The sequence below is a fragment of the Pagrus major genome, chromosome 11, assembly GCF_040436345.1.
Source record: "Pagrus major chromosome 11, Pma_NU_1.0".
NCBI lineage: Eukaryota > Metazoa > Chordata > Actinopteri > Spariformes > Sparidae > Pagrus > Pagrus major.
In genome coordinates, this window is record NC_133225.1 from 30,531,948 (window position 1) to 30,556,411 (window position 24,464).

At 40.2% G+C, this 24,464-nt stretch overlaps 1 protein-coding gene across 3 annotated transcripts in view; it reads left to right on the forward strand.

Moving 5' to 3' along the window:
• nos1apa (nitric oxide synthase 1 (neuronal) adaptor protein a) overlaps positions 1-24,464 on the forward strand; it is a 209,744-nt gene that overhangs the window by 115,385 nt on the left and 69,895 nt on the right. For 2 of the 3 annotated variants that reach the window (XM_073476516.1, XM_073476518.1), the window contains exons 5-7: positions 1,992-2,100; positions 16,244-16,385; positions 23,970-24,139. In XM_073476516.1, the coding sequence (XP_073332617.1) occupies positions 1,992-2,100; positions 16,244-16,385; positions 23,970-24,139 (421 nt within the window). Of the gene's footprint in view, positions 1-1,991; positions 2,101-16,243; positions 16,386-23,921; positions 24,140-24,464 lie in introns of all 3 variants that reach the window. The other variant, XM_073476517.1, reaches the window with a different exon arrangement.

Sequence of the window (24,464 nt, forward strand, 5' to 3'; positions counted from 1 at the left end):
AATATAATAATAATAATGATCTTGAAAAGGGCAAAAGGGCTGTGCAATCCTCGCAGTGATGAGCAAAGCTCATCACGCTTGGAAGAAGCCCTCCAGGTCACAGCTTTAACAAGTTAGCATGGATGAGGCTATTATGCTCTGAGTATACTTATTAAAGGTTATTACAATAATGATTTTTTTAATTTATCTGCATTGAGAGCCTCCTTTTTGCTTTGTTACTCATTCAGTTCAATTATTTTTTTCTCTTTCCAAAGTACAGCAGTCACTATCAAGGTCTATCAAGCCTTCAAGTTTCATTGTAACAATATTGAAAGAGCAAAAAGGCTGTTTGTTATACTCTGATGAAAATCATCAGGTTGTCATGTAAACATGAATGAAGTGCGAAGCTGCCTTTTTGATTGTACTGTGTGCAGTCCTTTTTCGTCCTTTCAAAGTCCCATAGTGATGCTGTGTGAGAGTCTAGTTTTATATTATAACTTGATTATACAGGGCACAGAATACGTGTAAAGTATTGTAATCAGCAATCCATCTTGAATGTTAAATCTCACAGTGGAACAAGTGGAAAAAAAGCAGAACAGTATGCACAAGATGATAGGTAATAGTCATGCACCCTTTAAGAAAAATGGATCCCAATGCTGGGGGTCAGAAGATCTGATGAATGCTCTGCCTGTTCATGAAACAGAAAAAAAGAAACATGAGGCTAATGTAAGAGTTTGGCCTTTCAGGATTGTCATGCCACTCAGATTGTTTTCAGCACATGTGCAAAATGTTCACAATAGTCAATAGTCCAGAATGTTTTTAAGATTCCCAACAATATCCACTTCTGGTATTTAAAGCCAGATTCAAGGGTTTTATGGTTATGTTGAGGCGACTCAAAGCACCTGATTCATTTTAGGGAAGGAAAGTTTTTAATTTTGAACAGTGTGACTCAAAGCACACGGGGTGTGAAATGTATTACCAAATACAAATTACCTGCATATGGAGGTAATTGTTAAAGGCTGGAAATGTCCACGCACGCACGCGCACACACGCACACGCGCGCGCGCACACACACACACACACACACACACACACACACACACACACACACACACACACACACACACTGCTGATATCATGAGTTGCAGGACAAAATCAAAGAGCTTTGATGCCCCTCAGGTAGTGATTATGTAGATTAGTGAATGAAGTTGTGATTTCCTGTGTACAGACGCTAGTTCAGAAACAGAAACAATCGATTTAGACTCTGAACACAACAATTTCCAGCTCCTTGGTCTCAGTATTGTCATCATGTTTTCATCTGCAGTGCTTCATCTCTCCAGCAGTGTTCTTTTGTCATTGTACATTAGATTCAGTGTCGAGCTTAACTCATAGTGTTCCCCCTCCTGCGGATTATTATTGTCTTTTATACTCCCTTTTTGTCCCAAACTTATTTCCTCCTCTTTACCTGCTCTGCAGGATATTGTACATTTCTTCACTGTTGGTCGCACACAGTCTCTCCCTGCCAGGAGAACTCTATTATTGTCTCAGACTCGATTTCCCCTGCATCCTCTTCCACACAGGATATTTTTAGTTGTAATGGTATTACCTCCTCTGTCTCCTCCTCACACTGGGATGTTTCGCAGTTGTCAGTTGTGGTGTTTTTTAAACTTTGAATTTAAAGTTTACCAGGCCTGTCACTGAACTTCCTGTCTCAAAGTCCCATAGAATAGAGAAATCCACGAGGAAGTCTGTACTTGGCAGTCAATCTAATCACAACTTTCTTTACCCCCCTTTTTTAGTTTGAGAGCTAAAATTTGGTCTCTTGCCTTTGGATTAAAACAAGCTTAAAAATAGTGTTTATTTTTGTCACATTGCAACCCCAGAGAAATGGGATGAGTGCCTATTTTGCGTCTTAAGATACATTTAGAACTGCTGCCAGGCTCTGATTCTGTTTTGCATCATATTCACATATTTATATCTTAATTTATGACCTATTTTATTTTATTTTTCAGGATATTCTATGTGTCTCATGACTCCCAGGATCTGAAGATTTTCAGCTACATCGCCAGAGATGGACAAAGTAATGTCTTCCGCTGCAATGTCTTCAAGTCCAAGAAGAAGGTAAGAAAGACAGCAGGATGGTTTTTATAGCTTTCCCCTTTGAATATGAATGCAGAGCCTGAATTAAGGCCCCATTCAGACAGAATCCGTTACAGGGTTGTGAGGCAGTTTTCTGTGATGTAATGTGAGAGAAATATTATTCTTTGTTGTCTGACTACCCTGATTTACAGCTTTATTATATTCAAGCACATGTTTGGATCTTCACAGAGTTTATAACATAAAACCAAATGACTGTGTTTCCAGTTTTTCTCATGCCAGTGCATCAGAAAGGGGCAGCTACACTGCTCTTGTGTTAAAGAAAGATATTAAATTCACATACATACATCACACTAATGTTTGAGTTTAGACTACATTATTAGAAAATAAAATGAAAACATCATAGCTACCTGAAGCGTGAACTGGTAAGCTAAATTAGATTTGCCAAATGTACTGATGCACAGAAGAAGAAAGTGCCGGGGTGTGAGAAGAAAAACACTTGACTTAATGTGTTTGTTTTGATTTCATATTGTATAAATGAATTTGTGTTTGTGCATGAATTGCAATCACCAACTCATCAAACTTTGTTTCTGTGTAATGGCAAGATGGAAAAAAAGGTAGCTGCTAAGTGTTTCATTTCCAATGTTTTTCACAGTCTGTTGGTCTTGCAGTGTTTAAAGCAATTCCTCCTCCTCTCTTAAATCATCTCACTGTCTGAGCCACATCCTGACAACCTCCAATAAAGAGACACACGGCTGTCAAGCAGCAATAATTCCTCCTGGCACTACAGGCTTGTCATTGTTGAGGTTTGTGGGACATGTTGGAAATGCATTCGGGGTGGACATGTTGCTGCAGAGAAAGTCTAAACAGATTTCAGCAGTGAGAGAATGTGATCCCAGTTTTCCACTGAAGCTGCCAGTTCGCAGGACATGGTGGTGCAGTCCAGGGGTTAGCTGTGTGAAGCACACACTGCCTCATTATCTCTCACAGACAGATTGACACATGAGACACAGACACAGACACACACACTGACACACACACTCTGTTCAGAAGACAAAATGGAAAGTGACACATACCAAAATTCTCTGAGGCAACTATGACCCTGAGGCCATTAGGCTGTAAACCAGTGTGTGTGTGTGTGTGTGTGTGTGTGTGTGTGTGTGTGTATGTGTGTATGTGTGTGTGTGTGTGTGTGTGTGTGTGTGTATAGTGTGTATAGTGTATTTTTCAGCATAGTGGAGATTTTGGGCAAAACTCTTGTTTTTTTAATGGAGACCACGTTTACGTTTTACAGTTACAACTTATTTATTACTGTCTACATCTGGATAATATTTCTGAACATTTACAAGTTTGTCATTACAGCTAAAAATACACAGTTTATGGCTTTACTACAGTTTGTTCCTGGTTCTTCACCAAGTCGCTAACTTTGTCTGTTGTTTGGTGCAGATCAGGTAGTGAAGGTTTTTATATCTATATAGCCGGCGACCAGAGGCATTATGTTTTCGGGTTGTCCATCCTTCCATCCCATTTTTGTGAACGTGAGACCTCAAGAACACCCTGAGAGAATTTCTTCAAATTTTGAACAATGGTCCACTTGGACTCAAACACATTTTTGGCGAAAACTCAACAATTTATATGATAAGTGTGGCAACAAATTTTACACAAATGTCTAATAGGATAAAATGATGAAGTTCTGATGAAGGTCAAAGGTTAACTTCACTGTGATCATAATATTCTGCAAAAAAAAGAAGTCCTGGCCATTATCAAATGCCACAGCTCAGGAAGACCTATAATTGATAGCGTACACAAACATTTTTTAATAACTTTTTTGTAATGGAAAATTCCTTACACAGAGCTTTTTTATACAAATGAAATCAAACTGGAAATGAATTGCATACCCCACTTTATCTAACATGTTGTAAGCTAATTTATTGAATGGCCTGTTATTGAAATGGTCCAAGTGGATTTAAGTTCCTCCTGATAAGCATTTACACAGTGTATACTGGCATATCTAGGAGTCTTATTGTGATGGAAATAAACAGACAGTATAGTAAGTATAGACACAGTCCATAAGCCTCAGCTGCAATATTTTGACTTTTCGAAAAGAAAACAAGTGCAACAGATCAATATGACAGATATATCTAAAGTGTATGGTCTACTGGTTGTCTATAGAAAATGTAAATAATGTCAGAGTTAAGTTCACTACCAGCGGCTGTAAAACCAGTAGAAACAAGTAGAGAAAACACTTTACTATCCTTTAAACAGTTTAAGACAGTTCAGTAAGTATTCCTTAGACAAGGGTTACACAAAGAGTGCGAAAACACAAAAAGAGAATGAATAGTCCTGGAATAATAAAAAAGAAATGGGCATATACATATCAAACATGCAATAAAGATGTCATCCTATCAGTGTATGGTTTTGGGAGAATGTGTTTTGACGTGTAGAAGGTGGCGAGTGTAAGATGAAGATTGAGCAGACTTTATTCCCCTCTTAACTACCGGCAGTGAAAGAACAGCTCGGCTTTAAATCATGGCAACATAAAAAGGCTTTAGTGGCCCATCAGTTCTGACACTTAGACATGTTGTGGGTCTCTCTCTCCCACTCTCACTCATGCTTGCTCACTCTTCCCTTTCTTCCTCTGATCGGCAGTTTAAAGGGGGCTAATGAATGACCTGGCCTCTATTATGTAGAATTGAAGCGAGTGTGGTCGAGCAGAGACCAGGGGGTGTTCATCAGAATACTGAATGCTGCTGCGGCTGAGAGGTCAGTGCGCCAGTGTGTGATTGTGTTTGTTTACAAGCCTTTAAAATGATTGTATTTTATGGCGTTTTTTATGGATGGTTATTCAATTTTAGGTGAGAAATAACCATCTGAGTGAAGCGTGAGGGCAAAAATAGGTAATTGACTACTTTCCCATTGCCAGTAGACGAATTTGCCTTTCTTTTATTTATCTGGTTTGTCACATTGGACGTCTTGAATGCTTCAGAAAACATGGAGCAGTTCAAAACAACATCGAGAGCCTTCAGTCTCTTTTGTCAAACTCAGCGGCAACTGAATGATATTGTCATTGCTGCAAATTACTTCATTTGTAACACATCATATCTAAGCAACTGAATCGGGTGATAACCAGCAATTTTGAAAATGACATTTATCACCGTTCCCCAAAACAACATGACCGTTGCAGTGTACCGGCGACTTGTGTACTGGACCTTCTTCATATGGTAGCAGTTTGGTTAAAGAAAACTACTTTACAAAAACATACTGGTTCGGGTTAAAATAAGTACTTTAATTGTGTGTCTTAAGTTACATGCGTATGTTTTGTACGTAACTTTAGGTGCATTATGTATGGTTTAGTTAACGTTAACGTTACTAAGTTATAATAAGTCATCGTTCACTTTTGGTTTTACACGGGACACCGACAGCAATCTCCTTTATTCATTTAACCCATCCATTCACCCCTTCCTTGTCCCTTTGCAGACCACTAGAGGTAAATATGGGTAGTAATATGCTGCTCGCAGACGACCTGTACAACTGTTTATCTGGTGAGACGGGCTGATTTGTACACAAGAAATATCAAAATCTAGTGGGCAGATTGCCATGAAGCTTACTGAGTATGAAGGATGAAGCCTTTCTATGAGGTTTCATCCACCCTTACTGAAGGTCAGTCTTAAATTGTACTTGCATAGTAATGCAGTCAAGCTCTAGACCATATCATGTGTTAGTATCCTTACAGCCTTCGTCCAATCGTTATCCTCAATCTTCACCAATGAGGCAGTTATACATTAAAAAGCCAAGCGTGAAGAGAGACGCATGAAGATAATAAAGATGACACATAAAACTTGGCTACGGTCGTTTAAACCTGATAATGGAGTACAACACAACACATCCCATCACTGCTGCTAAAAAGAAACCGTGCAGCTGGCAGCTGTACTGTTTTATGTTGTTATTGTTATTGTAATTACACTGATGGGCCACATGAGTCCTTTTTTTTAGTGAAGGAAATTATCCCAATGCACGAAACACCCATAAGAACCACCTCAGGTTAAAACAACACACTTTAGTCCTTATTTATTTTTTAATTATCTAATGTTTATGATGGACGACGACACATCTGCTGTCCACAGCTGGTTGATGAGATGGAGAGAGAGTTGTGGTAATTGTGTCAAGTGTTAATTGAGTTCTCTCTCTCTGTGAATAGACGCCCTCCAACCATATGCTGTCATTCAGTGTCGGCTAATAGCTTCAACTTGTTCAGCCTTGGACGAGGACGAGTTGAATCTTCTGACCTCAATGATGATTAAAAGGAGCAAATAATTAGGAATTGCGTCATGGATAATTCTCTAAAAAATCTTTGCTCATTAAAAAGTACTGAGTGAGCTACAGCATAAACAAAGCCTGTTTCAAGTATTGTGTTGTTGGCTTAAATAATGTTTGACATACAAGAAGTTTGGTCATTTTACATCTTACCATGGTCAGTGTTTTAGTAGAGTTGGCCTGGATAAAACTCCTGAATATGACCACGGATCAATGGTTTCATCATTGACATTGAGGAGTACTTACTTAAAATGACATATGGCTCTTTCCAGACATATCAATGAAAGGACTCACATCATCCGCGACACAGCTTGGTTAAGATAATTGGATTAAATAGCCTTTCAGCACTTTGTATTGAATATCCATATCTCAGTGAAATGATCCTCCTTTCTTCACACTCAGTCTAATTTAGTTTTTACCTCTCTGTCAAGGATGCATTGCCTTTATAGCAGAGGCAAAAAGCAACCACAGTTGAGGAAGTCATTGTAAACTGTAGTGCAATGATCATCAGTTGGTAGCCTTGCAGGCCACATCTGGCCTGACAAAGCTTCTCATCCGGCCCCCAGAATATTAATAATTCAAAAAATGCGCGCAGTGGAAGTAGCCCAGTTTGTCCTGAAAGTGATCATACGTTAGGTTGCCAACCCATTATTTATAGTTTACCACTTCTGCAGAATCAGATTCATCCTCACCTCCATCTTCTCTACTCTGTTGACCCAACTTTGAACTGCCCAGTCCTCAAAATAGCTACTGCTTGGAGCCCTGCTTTAGTGTATGACTCTTTGCCTCTTTCAAGATAATACATATCAGTGGTGTGATATTATGAGCATTAGATGTCAGCACTGGGATTTAAACACAGGAACAAGTTGGTAATGATCCCCTGTTATAGGTCGATGTGTACTTTTTGTGAAACAAGATAAAGGCTAGTTTCTATAGCAGGTGCACTACCACATAGTATTTGTCTTTGTGTCTCTATTTACAACACCTCCTGTAAACTGTGGTTTCGTGGAACTTGACCAACTTTATCTTCGTTTGTTTTAGTGGATATCTGGTCTGATATTTGGTCTTTGTGAGTTTAAACCATCTCGTGAGGAGGAGGGGCAGGTTGAGTCTGGCATTTAGGGCCACAGCAGGACACACCTTTGTGGCTGCATCCTTATTCAGCCTTTAAAGTGGGACATAACTCAACCTGCTGTTTGCTCAGTAGACTGTGAAGCTGCACCTGAACCCTGTCTATGATAACAATAGACAAACATAATTTTCTATTCTTCCTGTCCCTATGCAGGGTACAGTTTGGACAAGCTAATTGTCTACTGCAGGGCTACTATACTGCAGGGCTACTAAACATACACTTCCACATTTATGCTCCCATTACACTAATGGGTTATTTAGCATCCCTGGGTCCTCCTGACCTCTATGTCTTATAGGCATGTCATGATTTAGATATTTAATCGTATAATCGATCCAAATTCCAGAATTCCAGAATTGGTGAATCAAATCATTAAATCAAAAATTTAATCAAATAATGACCTTAAAATGAAAAGATATATCAAATTGTGGATTTAAAGAATTGTGACACCCCTATTATCTTGTGAAGCAAACTTCACACAAGCTAGCCAATGGATCAACCTTTCACTCCGATCTTCTTGCATTGGGTTGACATTGCTGACAACTGAGACACCAAACCACTCTGTCTGGGACAGACAGCCATATTACTGTTAGAACAAAAGGAGTGGCAGTTACGTTGTCTAAGCCGGTCATTTTCACATTGCAACTAAATTAATGTCTTTAACTTGAAAGTTTAAAAAGTTTTCTGAAGCGAAACCTTGATTTCTTTTACATCAATTCATTTAATACTACCCACCAAAATGTCTATTAGTTTATCTGAATGGGTCATTACCCTCCTTGGCAATGCAGATGGGTGATTGTCTGATAGTGTCTGGAAGGAAATTGATTAAATGATAGTGACTAATCCAGGGAGGGAGGAATATGTAAAGGTTAAAAGTTGGACAGAAAAGGGGAGAAAGTGAAAGAGAGAAATAGATACTTAAATTTTATTTGGTACTTCTCAGTTCTCAGTGCTTTAAACAGCCATACACCCAAGTCCAAAACTAGCTTAGTTTAAATGTGGGACAATCTAATCAAAGAAAGTGAACAAGTCTTAGAATCTGATCAATCATTTGATACTTGACAGTGTTTTATACTCAGTGCTGCAGACACTTTACCGCTTGCTCCACAGAAAATATGGAAGTTTGATACCCAGCTGTACCTTGGTGTTCTAGTGGCTGAATGTGTGTGTTTTTATGATGTACCCTTGCTTTGTGCACCGCCTGGAAAGCGAGCTAATGGTTCAGAAGAGTCAGCGAGGCATCATGACTGCATTTCATCACACTCCACTTACTTCATGCTCTCACACTCAAACAAGCTCACAGTCACACAGAAACCTGTTCACTGATTGGTTTTTGTCTGATAATGTTTGTCTGCAGTGAGCTCACTCAGCAATATGTTATTTTTCTGGCTGTCGCGCTAATTTCCTTGAGGCAATCCAAGTGTTTGATGGACATCAGGCCAGGCTGCGCCCTAATGATTACAGTAGTTAGCTGGTGGTCAGGGAGTCGCTGGAACAACTCCTTAAATATGACTCTTCTGTTCTACACTACAAATATCTTGTCTACACAGAGTGATGGATGTGTGAGTTGTGAGGGGATGTAAACACAGAATGAATGAGCTCATCAGTGTAGGAGAGAGACATAAGAAAGGCTTTAATTAGAGGTAACTCCCCTGCCATCCTCTCATTGTGTACCCTGCTTTTCCCTAAATTGCGTTATATTCCCTTCTGTCCCTTATATTTGCTCATGCCAAAACTTCTAAGAGGACAGTGGATACACTGCTAAACCTCTGTGGGTAATCTGAGATAAATAATGTATCACGCTTTTGACTAGGCCCACTAAAGGAAAATATTCTACTAGCTCACTGGCAGCTTGATATATAAAGAGAAAGAAGAGAGAGATATAAAGACAGAGATACAGAGGTGGAACATTTATTCAGTTGAATTGACAGAGAGCTGAAGTGATAGGCAGAACGACAGAGACACAGAAAGAGACCTAGACGGAGACAGTGACAAATGTCCACGTTAAAAACTATTTCATGTCATTGCAGTTGGATATATACAGCCTTTGCAGTTGAGTGACAAATCTCCCTGCAGTCTTGTCAGCCACCAAAATTAGAGATCCACTGGAGAATTGGCTCAGGGCATGAAATGTTTAGATACAGGAAAGCCGTCCTGATAAAAAGTAAGGTAACTGAAAAAGATTAGTGTGTTGGAAGGGACTGTCTATTCGACAGAGGTATAAATAACTCTGAAGACTCTGACAAGGATTAATGAGAGCAGCTACCAATAAGTCGTATACCAAATAGCCAAACGGGCTCTTTGGCTTCTAGAATGACCCATAAGACTGCTCCAAAAATTACACTTAATGAGCATTTTATGATCTTCTGCCTCTTTGGTGATTTCTTCCCCACTGAAAACCAACTTGGTGAATAGAAACCAGTGGTTCCTCTTATTTTTCATTCCAAATATTGCCAGGTCAACAATATAAATACAGCCTTGAAATTAGAGTAATCAGTGTTGTTATCCCAGGTGACCGCGTTTTTTCCTACAATGCATTTGTCTGTCTGAGGTTTTGTCATAGTAAAATAAAGTCGAGCTTATTTCCAACTCATCATCATACCTAAACATCTGAATCAGTTGCCAGTGACAACAAAATAACATATACCACCATTTATAAAACAACAAGACTGTTGCAGAGTACGAGTGACAGGTGTACCAGACCTTCATCGTAAACTCACAGTTTGTTTGGGTTTAGGTCTTCATTAGGTCAACATCTTGATTTGGCTTCAAATAACTAGGGATACCACTTATGAATGTACTTGATGTAACTTCACTACGTTTGTAAATTTAGAATACCCACCATTGACTATACACTGGACTCAAACGGCGGTCTCCCGGACAAAAGTCCAGACTTGACATCCTCCTTTGCTGCTGTAGTAATTACCACGGCCACTAGAGGTCACTGCGTTACAAGAAACGTAAATATGGGTCGTAATAAGTAGACTTGGGCAAATATAAGATATTATCAAATGTCGCGATATTTGCCATCATATGCAATACATTTCACGATATAAAATATCGAATAGTTGTTATGGTGTCTTCGGACTTTAACTTTGAAAATAAAATGCATGCAGAGCTGTCCTGGCAGTGGAGGCAATACGCATCAATATTTGGAAAGTTAGCAAGATTGGGAAGAGCAATATCATGATATAAAATTTGGGACATCGCCCAAGCCTAGTAATAAGCTGTGGCCAGGCTGGCTATTTTCTCTTTTAGTACTAAAAGAGGACAGTATTTATGGCAACTAGAGGTCAAAAGTATGGGGAGAGTGTAAACATTAGTCTTTTTAAGTGTTTAAACAAATTATCATTGATGTATATCTCGTGAAGGCAGTTTCACAGTTGCCCCTTATGATTATGGCTTAACTGCTTTGCCAGAAAGTTGTCCTGATTCAGTTCAAACAGAACAAAAGTGATGTTCTATTGGTCCAAGAGAGCAAAGAGAGAAACTGTGCTCAAGATCAAGCACAATATCTTACAGATTTTATCACAGGTAAGAAATGTTGGTTTTTAATCACTGTCTCAGATCCAAAGCGTTCCTCTGTAATTTGCAGGCCATTGCAAAGGTCAACGCTTTCTGTGTCCCAGAAAACAGCTTCTGTGTGCTTTTATTACAATTTGGCCTAAATAATACATTGCTCTCCAGTCTCCTCAAGAAGTATATAAACATACAGAACGCTGCTGGCAGATTTAACTGGAACAAAGCACTGAGCTTACATCACTGCTGTGCTTAAGTCGGTGCACTGGCTTCAAGGTGTTCTTAGGATTGATTTTTAAGATCTCGATATTATAAATACAGTCCTGCTCACCATTATTGGCACCCATGAAGTTTAAGTACATAATGTGGAATATCTTCTGAAAAAAATGAATCAAGTGAAACATTTTTTTTCTATAGAGAACTCGTGTTTGATACAAAAGAGCAAATGATAAACAACAATATAAAACAATTAACAATGGGAGGAAAAAATAGAAAAACTTAAAGCTTGCTGTGTCACTGGTATTGGCACCCTTTGCTGTAAATCAGTATGGAAACACATTGTGACTCACCTGTGGTAAATCACAAATGAGAATCACCTGTGATAAATTGTCTGTGCCCATGTGACATGAATTAGCCAATGAATGATGACTTCTGTGTTTTAAAAAGCCATCTGTTATCCCCTGTTCCTTTGTCACAATGGTGAAGACAAAGGAGCTGTCTGAGGACATCAGAAGTGCGATAATTGGCAAACACAAGACCTCCAAAGGGTATAAGGCCATCTCCAAAGACCTTGGTGTCCCTGTTTCAACAGTGCGTAATGTTATTAAGAAGTTTGCCAAGCATGGAACTGTCAAGAACCTCCCTGGGCGTGGGGGGAAGAGAAAAATTGATGAGAGAAGTCTTCGAAAGTTGGCGCGAATGGTGGAAAAAACACCACGTCAAACATCCAAAGACCTGAAGGCCAACCTGGAACAGTCTGGAGTCATGGTTTCAACAAGTACCATACGCCGCACACTAAACCAAACAGGGCTTCATGGGCGAAGGCCAAGGAAGACATCACTGCTGAGGAAAAGACATAAAAAGGAACAACTAATCTTTGCCAAAGAGTACCTGGACAAACCACAATCCTTCTGGGAAAATGTTCTGTGGACAGATGAAACAAAAATAGAGCTTTTTGGCAATGCACACCAACAGTTTTTTTATAGACGACGCAATGAAGCCTACAAGGAAAAGAACACCCTCTCAACAGTTAAGCATGGTGGAGGATCCATAATGCTGTGGGGCTGCTTTGCTGCATCTGGTACTGGAGGCCTTGACCGTATCACAGGAATCATGAAATCAGAGAATTATCAAGAGATTTTAGAGCGAAATGTCCTACCCAGTGTAAGAAAACTTGGTTTGAGTCGAAGATCATGGGTCCTCCAGCAAGACAAAGACCCAAAGCACACATCCAAAAGCACGCAGGAATGGTTGAAAAGGAAAAAATGGACTGTTTTAAAAATGGCCAGCCATGAGTCCTGATCTCAATCCGATCGAAAATCTTTGGTATGAGCTGAAATCTGCCATTGGGGAAAAGAAACCTGCAAACGTTCAAGAGCTTGAACAATTTGCAAAGACAGAGTGGGAGAAAATACCAGCTGAGAAGTGCAAGAAGCTTATAGAAGCGTATAAGAAACATTTGGAGGCTGTCATCACTGCCAAAGGGTGTGCAACCAGATATTAAAGAGGGGTGCCATTTTTGCTGCACATGCTGTTTTTTCTGTTTCTTCTTTGAAATTACAATATGTAAGTTGAAAAAACAATTTTCTTTGTTAAATTACTTTGGACCTCCAATTAAAAGATCCTGATGATATAAATTTGGTACATTTCCATTTATTTCTGACGATACTGTAGAGGTTATGCAAAAAATGAAGGGGTGCCAATAATGGTGAGCAGGACTGTATATTCTCACACTAGCACTTGACTGTATAGTTGATATGGTCCAAATACTGAACATATACCTGACCTCTGTAGTGTCCTTAGATTCACAGACTGCCTACTGTAGCAAAGATTAAAGACTGGTGAGGCTTTGGACCCAAAACACTAAAAAAGAAAAAAAAAAAAAAACTCCACTTCTACACCCCTAACCCTGCATACTACTGTTCAGTGTTACAATATTTATTGAATCCATTTTTTAAAACTTTCCGCTGTGTAGTGTGTTGATTCAGTATTTTTCAGTGATATTCTCAGGGTGAATTTGACCTCTGAATCTTGAATCTCCTTAAGTTTTTTCATCAACCACTGACCAGGTGGAGAAACTATCAATCGTACATTTCTTTGATCCACTGTACCAATTCTAAGTTATCTGCTTTAAGGTTAAACAACAGTCAAACTGAGAAAGAGAGTCAGGTACACTTAACGAAAGAAGGAAAAGAGACTCTCTGCAAAGCATCCATTGTGCTTGATTGTGCGTTTTCCAATCAGTCTCTGTATGAGTCAGGGGAGCTTGAGCCTTCGGTGTGTTCACTGTGTTCAACAACACCAGCATCTGCTCTCATCGCCCTGTATAACTGCCTCTGGAAACATCTTCAGAACACATGTTTGCTGTCAGGCTGAGGACCAGCATGGGGTGAAAAGACATGAATAGAGGGTCCACAGAGGAGGAGGAGGAGGCAGGGAAGTGATTGATGAATGTGTAGGAGAGAAACTGAACAGAGGGTCTGAGAAGGAAGAAAATAGAGAGAGACAAGAGTAAAGTATAGAAGGTTTGCTACAAAATAGAGATACCTGCAGGGGTATGAACAGTGTATCTGCATGTGGGGATCTCTCACTGATCCCATTGCCTTAAGTGCAAAATAAAGGTTAACCACCACTTTTACCACCATTCAACAGTCTTCTGTGTTTTTTAATATTGTATATCCCGCAGTTTGATCTCTTGACAGCTCTTTCTGTCAGCAGAAGCCTTTTTTGTTCTCTCTCGCTGCTCTTGTAAAAGCAGTCTCTCTCAAAGCAATTTTCTCTTCAAGTGACAATAATCTATCTCATATTTTCTCGATGCTGGTAGAGCAACCGACTTAAACTGTTTCAGGATATCAACATAGAGAAGACAATGTTTAGAGCCAGAGATGGGTTAAGTTGCTATTTGTCTTCATACCTGTGTGTATGATGTTGCTCGTTTGAACACAGCTACCAATGTTAGTGCTTCTTTGGTTGCTTGATTACATTACAACTACATTTCAACCAGAGCTGGCAACGAACAAAGTACAAATACTAAGTTACTGTACTGATTTTTAAATTATCTGTAATCTACTTTAGTATTTATTTTGTATAACTTTTGACTTTTCCTCCCTAGATTTGAACCAAAACTTGTACTTTCTCCTCCTCACATTTTTAAAAGTTAGTTTTAATGCATTTGAGGGGAATGACAGATTACTTTTATTTTGTGTCATTCCATGCCGCCTTCCCAACATCACAAAACAGTCAGATCACGCGCGGCAGACGTAGCGTGACAAAACATTGTAAAAGACGTAACAAGGCCGAAACCGACAGGAATAGGCAGTGTTAGTGTCTTGTATCTGTAGAGACCCTGCTGCCCTCTGCTTGGATTTTCTTATTTTTCTCTTTGTTGCTACTCGGAACGCTTTACCAACCCAAAATGTGGCCATTTGACGTACCGGGAAACTGTCTTTGTGGTGCGTTTAGGAACAGCTAAGACAAATCCCACTGATTCTACCTTTAAGTTTAATAGTCTTTAAATTATATTAATATGACGTGAGCTTCAGTTAGCTTTGACCAGAAATGGCTGGTAGAAATGTTGTTATTTGTATACTTTGAGTACATTTCAGAGCCTGTACTTTATAACTTTTACTTGAATAAAGAAGTTGAATCAGTACTTCTACTTTGAGTCTTTTTTTCACAGTATCTTGTACTTGAGTAAAGAATGTGTATACTTTTGACACCTCTGATTCCAACAGTAAAGAGTTAAAGAAACTTCAGAAACACAACACTGACATTCTGTAATTATTTTTGCTGTAGTTGTAGAAACATGCTGTAAAAAAACAAAAAGGTTTGTCAGTTGAGTCTATTGTCATGCAAAAAGTGACAACTCTTGACAAATCAATGGACTGCAGTGTTTCTAGCTCTACCTTTTAAGTCCTTGGTCAGTGTGCCAGGTACCTCAACAGAGGGTCACAAAAAAGGGAACAGGGTAGACTTGTTCTGTTGCTACCACCCACAACTTCTGCTAATAGAAACGTGAAAATAATTGTTGTGTAATAAATTGAACTGAACTGAACTGCTGGGCGAATAGCAGCTTTTGTGGGAATGGACTTCAGACTGGTCCAGAGTTTATAACAGGGACAAGAGAGGATCTTGCCCTTTGGCAGGGTCTTGATTCTGTTGTGGCTTTTAGGCCACGCTGCATCTGTTCTGCTCATTCAGCTGAGGAAGAGTGGTGTTTGGGGGCTAGGCCTCAGTGCTTTAAAATGAAATCTTTTCTGCCTCTGCACCTCTCTGCTGTGACAAGTCAGAAAAGAGAGAGCTGATAGCTGACAGAAGTCACCTAAAGATGGTTTCACTTGACCTGCCTTTTCAGAGCAGGGCGGAAAGAGTACAAGGAGAGATAAGCAGACACATCCGCATCTTTGCACCTGAGGACAAAGGAAAAACCCAGGCAAAGATAGAAATTGCGTTGTGAGTTTGGACAGTGAACACAGACAAACTCCTCTATGAGAGATTTATTGTGTAATATCATCAGGTGACACTGTTGGCCCATGTGGGACTGAATTAGTAACCAACTCTGTGACCTATATATATAATTTTAAATCACATTTCCGACCTATTGTGCCTTTTTGATACAAAATTCACATGTCTCCAGGGCTAATCTGCATCTAGTCTGCACCTGACACTTGTGGGAAACGGCTCAGTACATCTGGAAAATATTTCATGGAAATATCCCCCAGCACAAGAGATATGATTGTACCTTTCTGGTTTGTTTTGAATACCCAGAAAAAGAACTGAGTTGCAGGATAATGAAAGAAAAGAGCGCCACCCACAGAAACTCAAACTTAGGAAAGAGAAAATCACAATATTGAATAAAATGTTTGAAATTTGGTCGAAAACATGGTCGAGGAATGACTGCTTTGAACCAACTGCCAACACAAAAGTGATACAAATTGTGTTTTGAGAATAACATTGCTTTCTTTCTCTTTCCCTCCTCACCCACAGAGTCAGGCCATGCGTATTGTTCGGACGGTCGGCCAGGCATTTGAAGTGTGTCACAAACTGAGTCTGCAGCACACACAGCAGAACGCAGATGGACAGGAGGACTGCCACAACGATAAGAATGGCAACGAAACCTCCGTCGCAGGTACACAAACACACACAACATGCTCCTGCTATAAAAATAAGCATCCCAAGCATTTTGGGTAAATGTTCAGCACTGCTGCTCCTGAGTTGTTTAAACTCTTGGTATTTGTCTGCATGTCAGAGTGCTGCAGTTTAATCACAATTGCGTATCTGTTGCAGCCTTGTAGAAGCTCCTTGAAGGTTCATGAAGTAAAGTCAGTGACAAATGAAAAGAATTAAAAGTAGCTACAAAGTCCCTCTTAGGGGAGTTATTTTTTACTATTCATCTGTTGTTATACCTTTATCCAAAGTTGTTCTGGTAATCCCTGAGTATCACTGAACACCGAAAGGCATGTCAGACAGGAGAGGTGTGAGAAATGTTGTCAGCATCTTTCTTACACAAAACACAACAGGTGATTCATCAGAAGTAAACCCAACAGAAAATAAGTGGTATTTTGGGCAAGGACAACAGTAGAGAACATGCACAGATGGGCAGAGTTTGTGGGTTGATGTTTCAGGGTTCAGTGTGCCATAGCAGCGAGTGTGCTGATGGAAGAGGCGGAGGATTTATCTGGGTGTGGCTGTAGAAATGTTGTCTAGTAAAATGTAGTAGTAGTGTGTAGTAAAGTGTCTGAGAGGAGACAAGAAGGGTCACATGGCTGACAGGTGTAGTCAAGCTTGTGCTAATCTGCTAACATGCTCATTGCCAGCTGCCTACCTACAGTGTAAGGTCTTTTCACAATGTTTTCACAATGTTTTGTTAAAAAACACCTTTGGCTGTGCCTTATCAATGCAATTTTTAAATAATAATAATACTAATACATGACAAAGCATTGGTTAACTCAGTGCTGACACTGTGTTGGAATTCAGCCTTTCTCTTTCACATTATTTTTCATTAAAAAATGTAACATATAACTATTGTAACTTCCACAACATTTAAAAAAATGAACTGACATCATCCAGAAGGTAAAGAAACAACAGTGTTGACATTATATCAAAGATGTCTATGTTCTGTGTTGCAGAGATGTCTACTGAAGTAGGCATGCTAACCAGCTAGCCCGAGCCTGCCTGAGTTATATGAGAGCGGCGAGTTCTCTAATTAGTCTATTAACTAAACTAAACAAACTCACAGAAAGTGATGAAAGGAAAATCGAAAAAAAAATTGCCTTATTAACTCATTGTCGAACATTCAAACTCGACATAAACAAAATAAAACTCACCAAAACAGTCTTGGTTTGTCTTTACACAATCTGCAAACAGGATTTATTTATTTATTTTATTTATTTCAGCCAAACCACCTCTGGTTTGGCTGAAATAAATCCTGTTTGCAGAGTAAGATGTGAAAATATTCTGACTCTACATGCACACTCATGTTTTCTCTCTTCCCCCAAGTCATAATCCTGATAAGAGCTGCTGTAAATCACCTCTGTACTATATTCCCTGTCTTCAAACTGACCTCAGTCTCAGAGGCCGGGTTCAGTCCCAGTTCAGTGTCTAGCAGTGTTCACTCAGAGGCAACTGAGCCCAATTGGCAGTGGTGACTCCCCCCGGGATCCGAGGTGTTGGTCCAGGCATACCCCAGTCACCTAATTGGGCCACTTACTGTAGCTGCCCACTAACTGAGCTAACTTGCTAACAGCAGCTAGTCCTATATTTTCGGAGCTACCCTTTAGATAAACAAGCTAGGATAGAATGTTTTTTAGGTCATGGAATAAAAAATATCAAACTGTATCATCAAGGCCACGGTGGAAATTGGATATAAAGTCCAAAAATAATGCAAGATCTGAAATCTTGGCAGCACATTTTCCCAGTGTACACAAACACCTACACACTTCTAACACAGTCATATGTCTTCAGATAGCACAAACAGATTGTACTGCACACGCACTCCACACACACATATACACATTCCCGCCTGCATTGTGCCCAAGTTGGCAAGCAGGAGAGGGCGATGCTGGAGTGAATGTCACGGATGAGTCAACCCAAAGAAAGAAGGCACCGCACAACTACACTGGTGGGCTGAGCTACTTTTATCTGTGGCCTCGTGCCTGGACAGAATGGGCTTCACTGCAGCCCAGGGACACGTGGCTCTGAGTGGGGTCTGAGAGGACAGACATGGGGATTCAGCAGTTGGAAGAGTCCCTGATCTGAGCCCTTTCACAGCATCGTTCCAGTCATTACAGCAGCCAGGCCTGGTCACCCTCCCCACCAGGCTGGGGTGCGTTATCTCCACATCCTCCTTCAGCCCTCCAGAGACGAGCTCTCTTTCACATGCTGATGAGCCCAGAGATCACCCACGCTCTATAACTGTACATTCACACAGAGTGAAAGGACCCCACATGCATACAAACTCAGGCCTGTACGCATACCCTCACACAATCGCTGTCATGGTGTGTTAAGCAACACAAGAGCCGTCACGCGCAGCCAATGAGCTTATCTGGAGAACTAATTATCATGGAAATAAAAGGATAGGCATAGAAGAGTGGGAGATGGCGGATTAGAGAAACAGAAAGCTGGAAGAAAGCATGGATAGTGCAGGGGAGGAGGGAGAAGAAGAGATGGATATTAGAGGGAAAAGGCATTTGGGTTGGTGGAGGATGAGAGGAGCAAGAAAAGATGAAACGCAGACGAGAATTAGAGAGGAGCAGGGAGGATGGAGAACTGGGTTGAGCAGCAGGGGGTCCGAAGAAAAGGAGAAACAGCAGAGTTTTTCAAGTTTTCTCAGAAGACTGTGGATGCAACATTTTTGAACAATTGTACAAAATAATGCCACATAGGATGAACGATATAATCTTATTAACAAACAAATAACTGTAGAAACATGGCTGACATCACTAGAATGAATAAAGCCTACTTAAAGTGTAACTCTCGCCAAAATGCAAACTAGGCTTTTTTTGTGAATGTACCCGAGTCAAACCTTTGTGTAAAAGCATAATTACGACGAAAAAGCCACTTTTAAGATTTACCGTAGTTTAGTTTTCGGGTCAAAATCATTTCCAATTGCGTGCTAGGGGCAACTGTCTGGTAGCATCAAAATCGCTATTTTTAAAACACTACAAAGACTCGACACAACATGAAACTTTGCTTGTAGTATCACCAGGGTCTCTACACATGAACACGAGCATTGAGAACATTGTTTGTATACACAGAGTTTACTAAAAAGAAGGCTTTTGAACAACTCACGTTAGCAGTAGCTTGCTCCACTCGTTGCCGTCCTGCCAGTCGAGATGCGTCGATCCCCGAGTGTGGCGTAACATGGACGAGAAAGCTCCATGTTATGCCGCACTCGGGGATCGACGCATCTCGACTGGCAGGACGGCAACGAGTGGAGCAAGCTACTGCTAACGTGAGTTGTTCAAAAGCCTTCTTTGATTAATGGAGAGTAATGCCAAACATACAATAGTATTATCATTGTAGTTCACATTAACATAAGACATAGCAGTGACATAGAGATTCAATGATCACTGAATCTATGGTGAGACTGAAAGGCCATATGGGATTTTGTTTTTGACTAGTAATTAACATTCAGAAAAGTTTATATAACATTTTTATATGACCAAACTGTTTTGACTTAATTATTAACTCATAACTTCATTTTTAGACTTAGTTTTCTTTCAAAAGAAGATATGTTGCTCAAAGGTAAAATATTTTCAATTTTCAACGTGGTTTCACTTGATTAAAGGATAAGTTCACCCAAAAATGAACATTCAGTCATTATCTATTCACCCCCATGCCGATGGAAAGTTGGGTGAATTTTCGTGGTCCACAAACCATTTCTGGAGCTTCACAGCAAAACAGCATTGCAGCACTTACTGGGGACTTGTTTTAAAACTCAAAAATAAAAAATAAAATGGCTCAATACAGCTCATCCAGCATTATCCATGTCTCTGGAAGCCCTGAGATCCCAAATTCATTTGAAAAGCTGTTATTTATACCCTTGACACATGGTCAAGCTCATGCACCTACAGTACTTCAGACGGCATGCTCTCTTACACACCTCAGGTCTCTAGCGACCCGTTACCTTTTTACAGAAAAACATGGGAAAAACAATGTTTTTTTATCTTTTTGACAGCAGAACATTTTGTAAAACCAAATAGTTTGAAGAATACTTGCTTATACAATGCAAGTTTATTGCTTCTTTTATTCACGTTTGAGATTTAAGGAATAGTTTGACATGTTTGCTGCACAGAGGTGCTGGGCAGATGGATACACAGTAAAACCACAAATCATTCTCTATATATTTCTTTACATATCTTTGACGGTAGGCTAGCTGTTTCCCCCTGCTTCCAGTCTGTATGCTAAGCTAAGCTAACCACATTCTGACTACAGTTCTGTTGTTATTGTACAGACATGAGAGGGGTATTTAGCCTATCTTCTAAGTCTCAGCAATAAATCAAATAAGCCTATTCCCCCAAATTTCAAACTTTTACTTTTTATGTTTTCACCTAAAATTGGCACTACTAAACATGCAAACTGTTCAGTGAAGAGTGTTTTGTTCCGTGAAGAAAAGGGAAGCTTTCAACCTTACTTTACCAATATGTTGTTGAGGGCTCAGTATTTTATGATATCGATGTTTCATAAATGAGTGCATTTGAGTTAGCAAATAAGAGTGAGTAATCATTCCCACAGTGATTCTTTCTTCATTTGATTAGTTTTCATGTTTTTAAAATGATTGCTTTTTAAATGAAACTATCTGTAAGAGGCAGTTTGAGAGGCAGCCTTGAGTAAATATCATTAACTTCCATCTATTCTGGGTAGAAATGACTCCGTCACTTAAGTCAGCACGGTCTCAGTAGCTCCAAGTGCAGCCATATATTTTTAGTTCAGTCACATTGCCTGGAAGCAAATGCAATTCAATCCAGTGGGAGGTTGTCAAAAACTGTGGTCGAACAAGAAAACAAGTCACATGCATGTAAATTATTAACTAGAACACTGACACCTACATTTCCCCTGTTATACATTTTGAATCTGCAGAGGTTATGATGCACAGCCAATGACTTCAGGCTTCAGGGGGAGAAATACAACAGCTGTGACAAACAGTGTTAGAGTTGTGTTCTGGTGATTTGCCTGGTGAGGAAAGTCAAATGAACTTTAAATAGTAAAATATTCAACAAAATTCAGAATGCCGAAGGGCAAAAAAGACAACAATATCACCCTGAGAAGGTTTGCACAACCCGTTTAGTTAAATCAACCTCTTGCTAGAAGTTAGACTTTTTTGTGCTTAATACACTGAACAAAAATATAAACGCAACACTTTTGTTTTTGCTCCCATTTTTCATGAGCTGAACTCAAAGATCTAAAACATTTATATAACATTATATACACAAAAGACCATTTCCCTCAAATATTGTTCACAAATCTGTCTAAATCTGTGTTAGTGAGCACTTCTCCTTTGCCGAGATAATCCATCCCACCTCACAGGTGTGGCATATCAAGATGCTGATTAGACAGCATGAATATTGCACAGGTGTGCCTTAGGCTGGCCACAATAAAAGGCCAGTCTGAAATGTGCAGTTTTGCTTTATTGGGGGGGTCTGGGGGGGTCAGAAAACCAGTCAGTATCTGGTGTGACCACCATTTGCCTCACGCAGTGCAACACATCTCCTTCGCATAGAGTTGATCAGGTTGTTGATTGTGGCCTGTGGAATGTTGGTCCACTCCTCTTCAATGGCTGTGCGAAGTTGCTGGATATTGGCAGGAACTGGAACACGCTGTCGTATACGCTGATCCAGAGCATCCCAAACATTCTCAATGGGTGACATGTCCGGTGAGTATGCTGGCCATGCAAGAACTGGGATGTTTTCAGCTTCCAGGAATTGTGTACAGATCCTTGCAACATGGGGCCGTGCATTATCATGCTGCATGCAACATGAGGTGATGGTCGTGGATGAATGGCACAACAATGAGCCTCAGGATCTCATCGCGGCATCTCTGTGCATTCAAAATGCCATCAATAAAATGCACCTGTGTTCGTTGTCCATAACACACGCCTGCCCATGCCATAACCCCACCGCCACCATGGGCCACTCGATCCACCACATTGACATCAGCAAACCGCTCACCCACATGACGCCACACGCACTGACTACCATCTGCCCTGAACAGTGAAAACCGGGATTCATCCATGAAGAGAACACCTCTCCAACGTGCCAGACGCCATCGAATGTGAGCATTTGCCCACTCAAGTCGGTTACGACGACGAACTGCAGTCAGGTCGAGACCCCGATGAGGACGACGAGCATGCAGATGAGCTTCCCTGAGACGGTTTCTGACAGTTTGTGCAGAAATTCTTTGGTTATGCAAACCCATTGTTGCAGCAGCTGTCCGGGTGGCTGGTCTGAGACGATCTTGGAGGTGAACATGCTGGATGTGGAGGTCCTGGGCTGGTGTGGTTACACGTGGTCTGCGGTTGTGAGGCCGGTTGGATGTACTGCCAAATTGTCTGAAACGCCTTTGGAGACGGCTTATGGTAGAGAAATGAACATTCAATTCACGGGCAACAGCTCTGGTGGACATTCCTGCAGTCAGCATGCCAATTGCACGCTCCCTCAAAACTTGCGACATCTGTGGCATTGTGCTGTGTGATAAAACTGAACATTTTAGAGTGGCCTTTTATTGTGGCCAGCCTAAGGCACACCTGTGCAATAATCATGCTGTCTAATCAGCATCTTGATATGCCACACCTGTGAGGTGGGATGTATATAGGAAATGTTTTTTTTTGTGTATATAGGAAATGTATTAGATCTTTGAGTTCAGCTCATGAAAAATGGGAGCAAAAACAAAAGTGTTGCGTTTATGTTTTTGTTCAGTGTGTTTTAAAATGTAGGATAATTGACTTACTGTAATGTGTGAGGTCTTTATGTGAAGGTACATGGAGTCTACGCTCTTATTCAAGTGTTTCACTGTCTTGCTCTGGAACAAAGTGTAGCAGCTTTTGACCGTGTTTTACTAAACGTAATTGGATGGTTTTCTCTGCCAAAGATTTTTCAGAGACATCTAATTTAGTCAAAAATCAATCTTGACCAAATAAAAGTGAAAAAATGTCTCAATGAAGTCAAGTAGAACCCATTTCCAATGTCACAGTTTGATTCAAAGAATTGAGAGAGGCAGATGAAAGGAGTTAAAGTGCTTCTAATAAACTGTTTGGTTGCAGTCTGGATTGATTTTGTGTCATGCACGGGTAAAAGTGTTGCTCTTCATTGTTAATGATATCCGCTTCAGAGAAAACACGCTCTGTGTCCAGTTTGGTACGTTGTCCCATTAATAATGTATGAACAATAATGAGAACACAGTTTAATAAAAAGCTCCACACCAAAAAGGAAACACCCATGAAACAGGAGAGAACCCTCTGCATTGTGTTATATTTAAAAATTGCATTGCATTATGAAGTTGTACCACTGAACAGCTTGAACATTAATTTACTTTACACTCTTTGATTACATAATCATACTTGCAGTATACTATGCTTTTGTGTATAACGTGTCTTAACTGAATGTTTTCATGTGTGTCCACCCATGTGTGCCTGTGTACATGCTCATGCCCACATGTGTGTGTGCAGGCGTGCGTGCTTATCCACCTGTATGTGTGTGTACTTTCCTCGGCTCAGCTCGAGAGCTAACGGGCGCTGAGAAGACGGCGTCTGTCACCGAGGAGACGGATATAGATGCGGAGGAGGTGAGCCAGGTGCCGGCAGCAGAGGAGTCAAACCTCAACAGAGGAGTGACTGATCTGGACGCCACTGCCAAGACAGCTGACCAGAACCACTCAGAGAGCAAGGTAATGCAAATGAGCAAATGAGATATCGGACGTTTGGCAATAACAAGTTTGGCTTCTTGCACTAAGCTTTCATATTGTTTGCCCCTGGATGGTTTCTGTTCTTTGACTTTGACCATACGTTTAATGTGTAATTCTTGTCACTGAAAGGTCCCATACTGGATCTTAGTTCAAAATACTTTTCTTTCCATATTTTCATTTTTGAATTAATATGCCAATTATTTTCTCAATTAATGGAATAATGATGATGGAAAATTCTCATCACAATTTCCCAGTGCCCAAAGAAATAGTCATTTACTATCATAAATGATACCAATAGGTATATTGA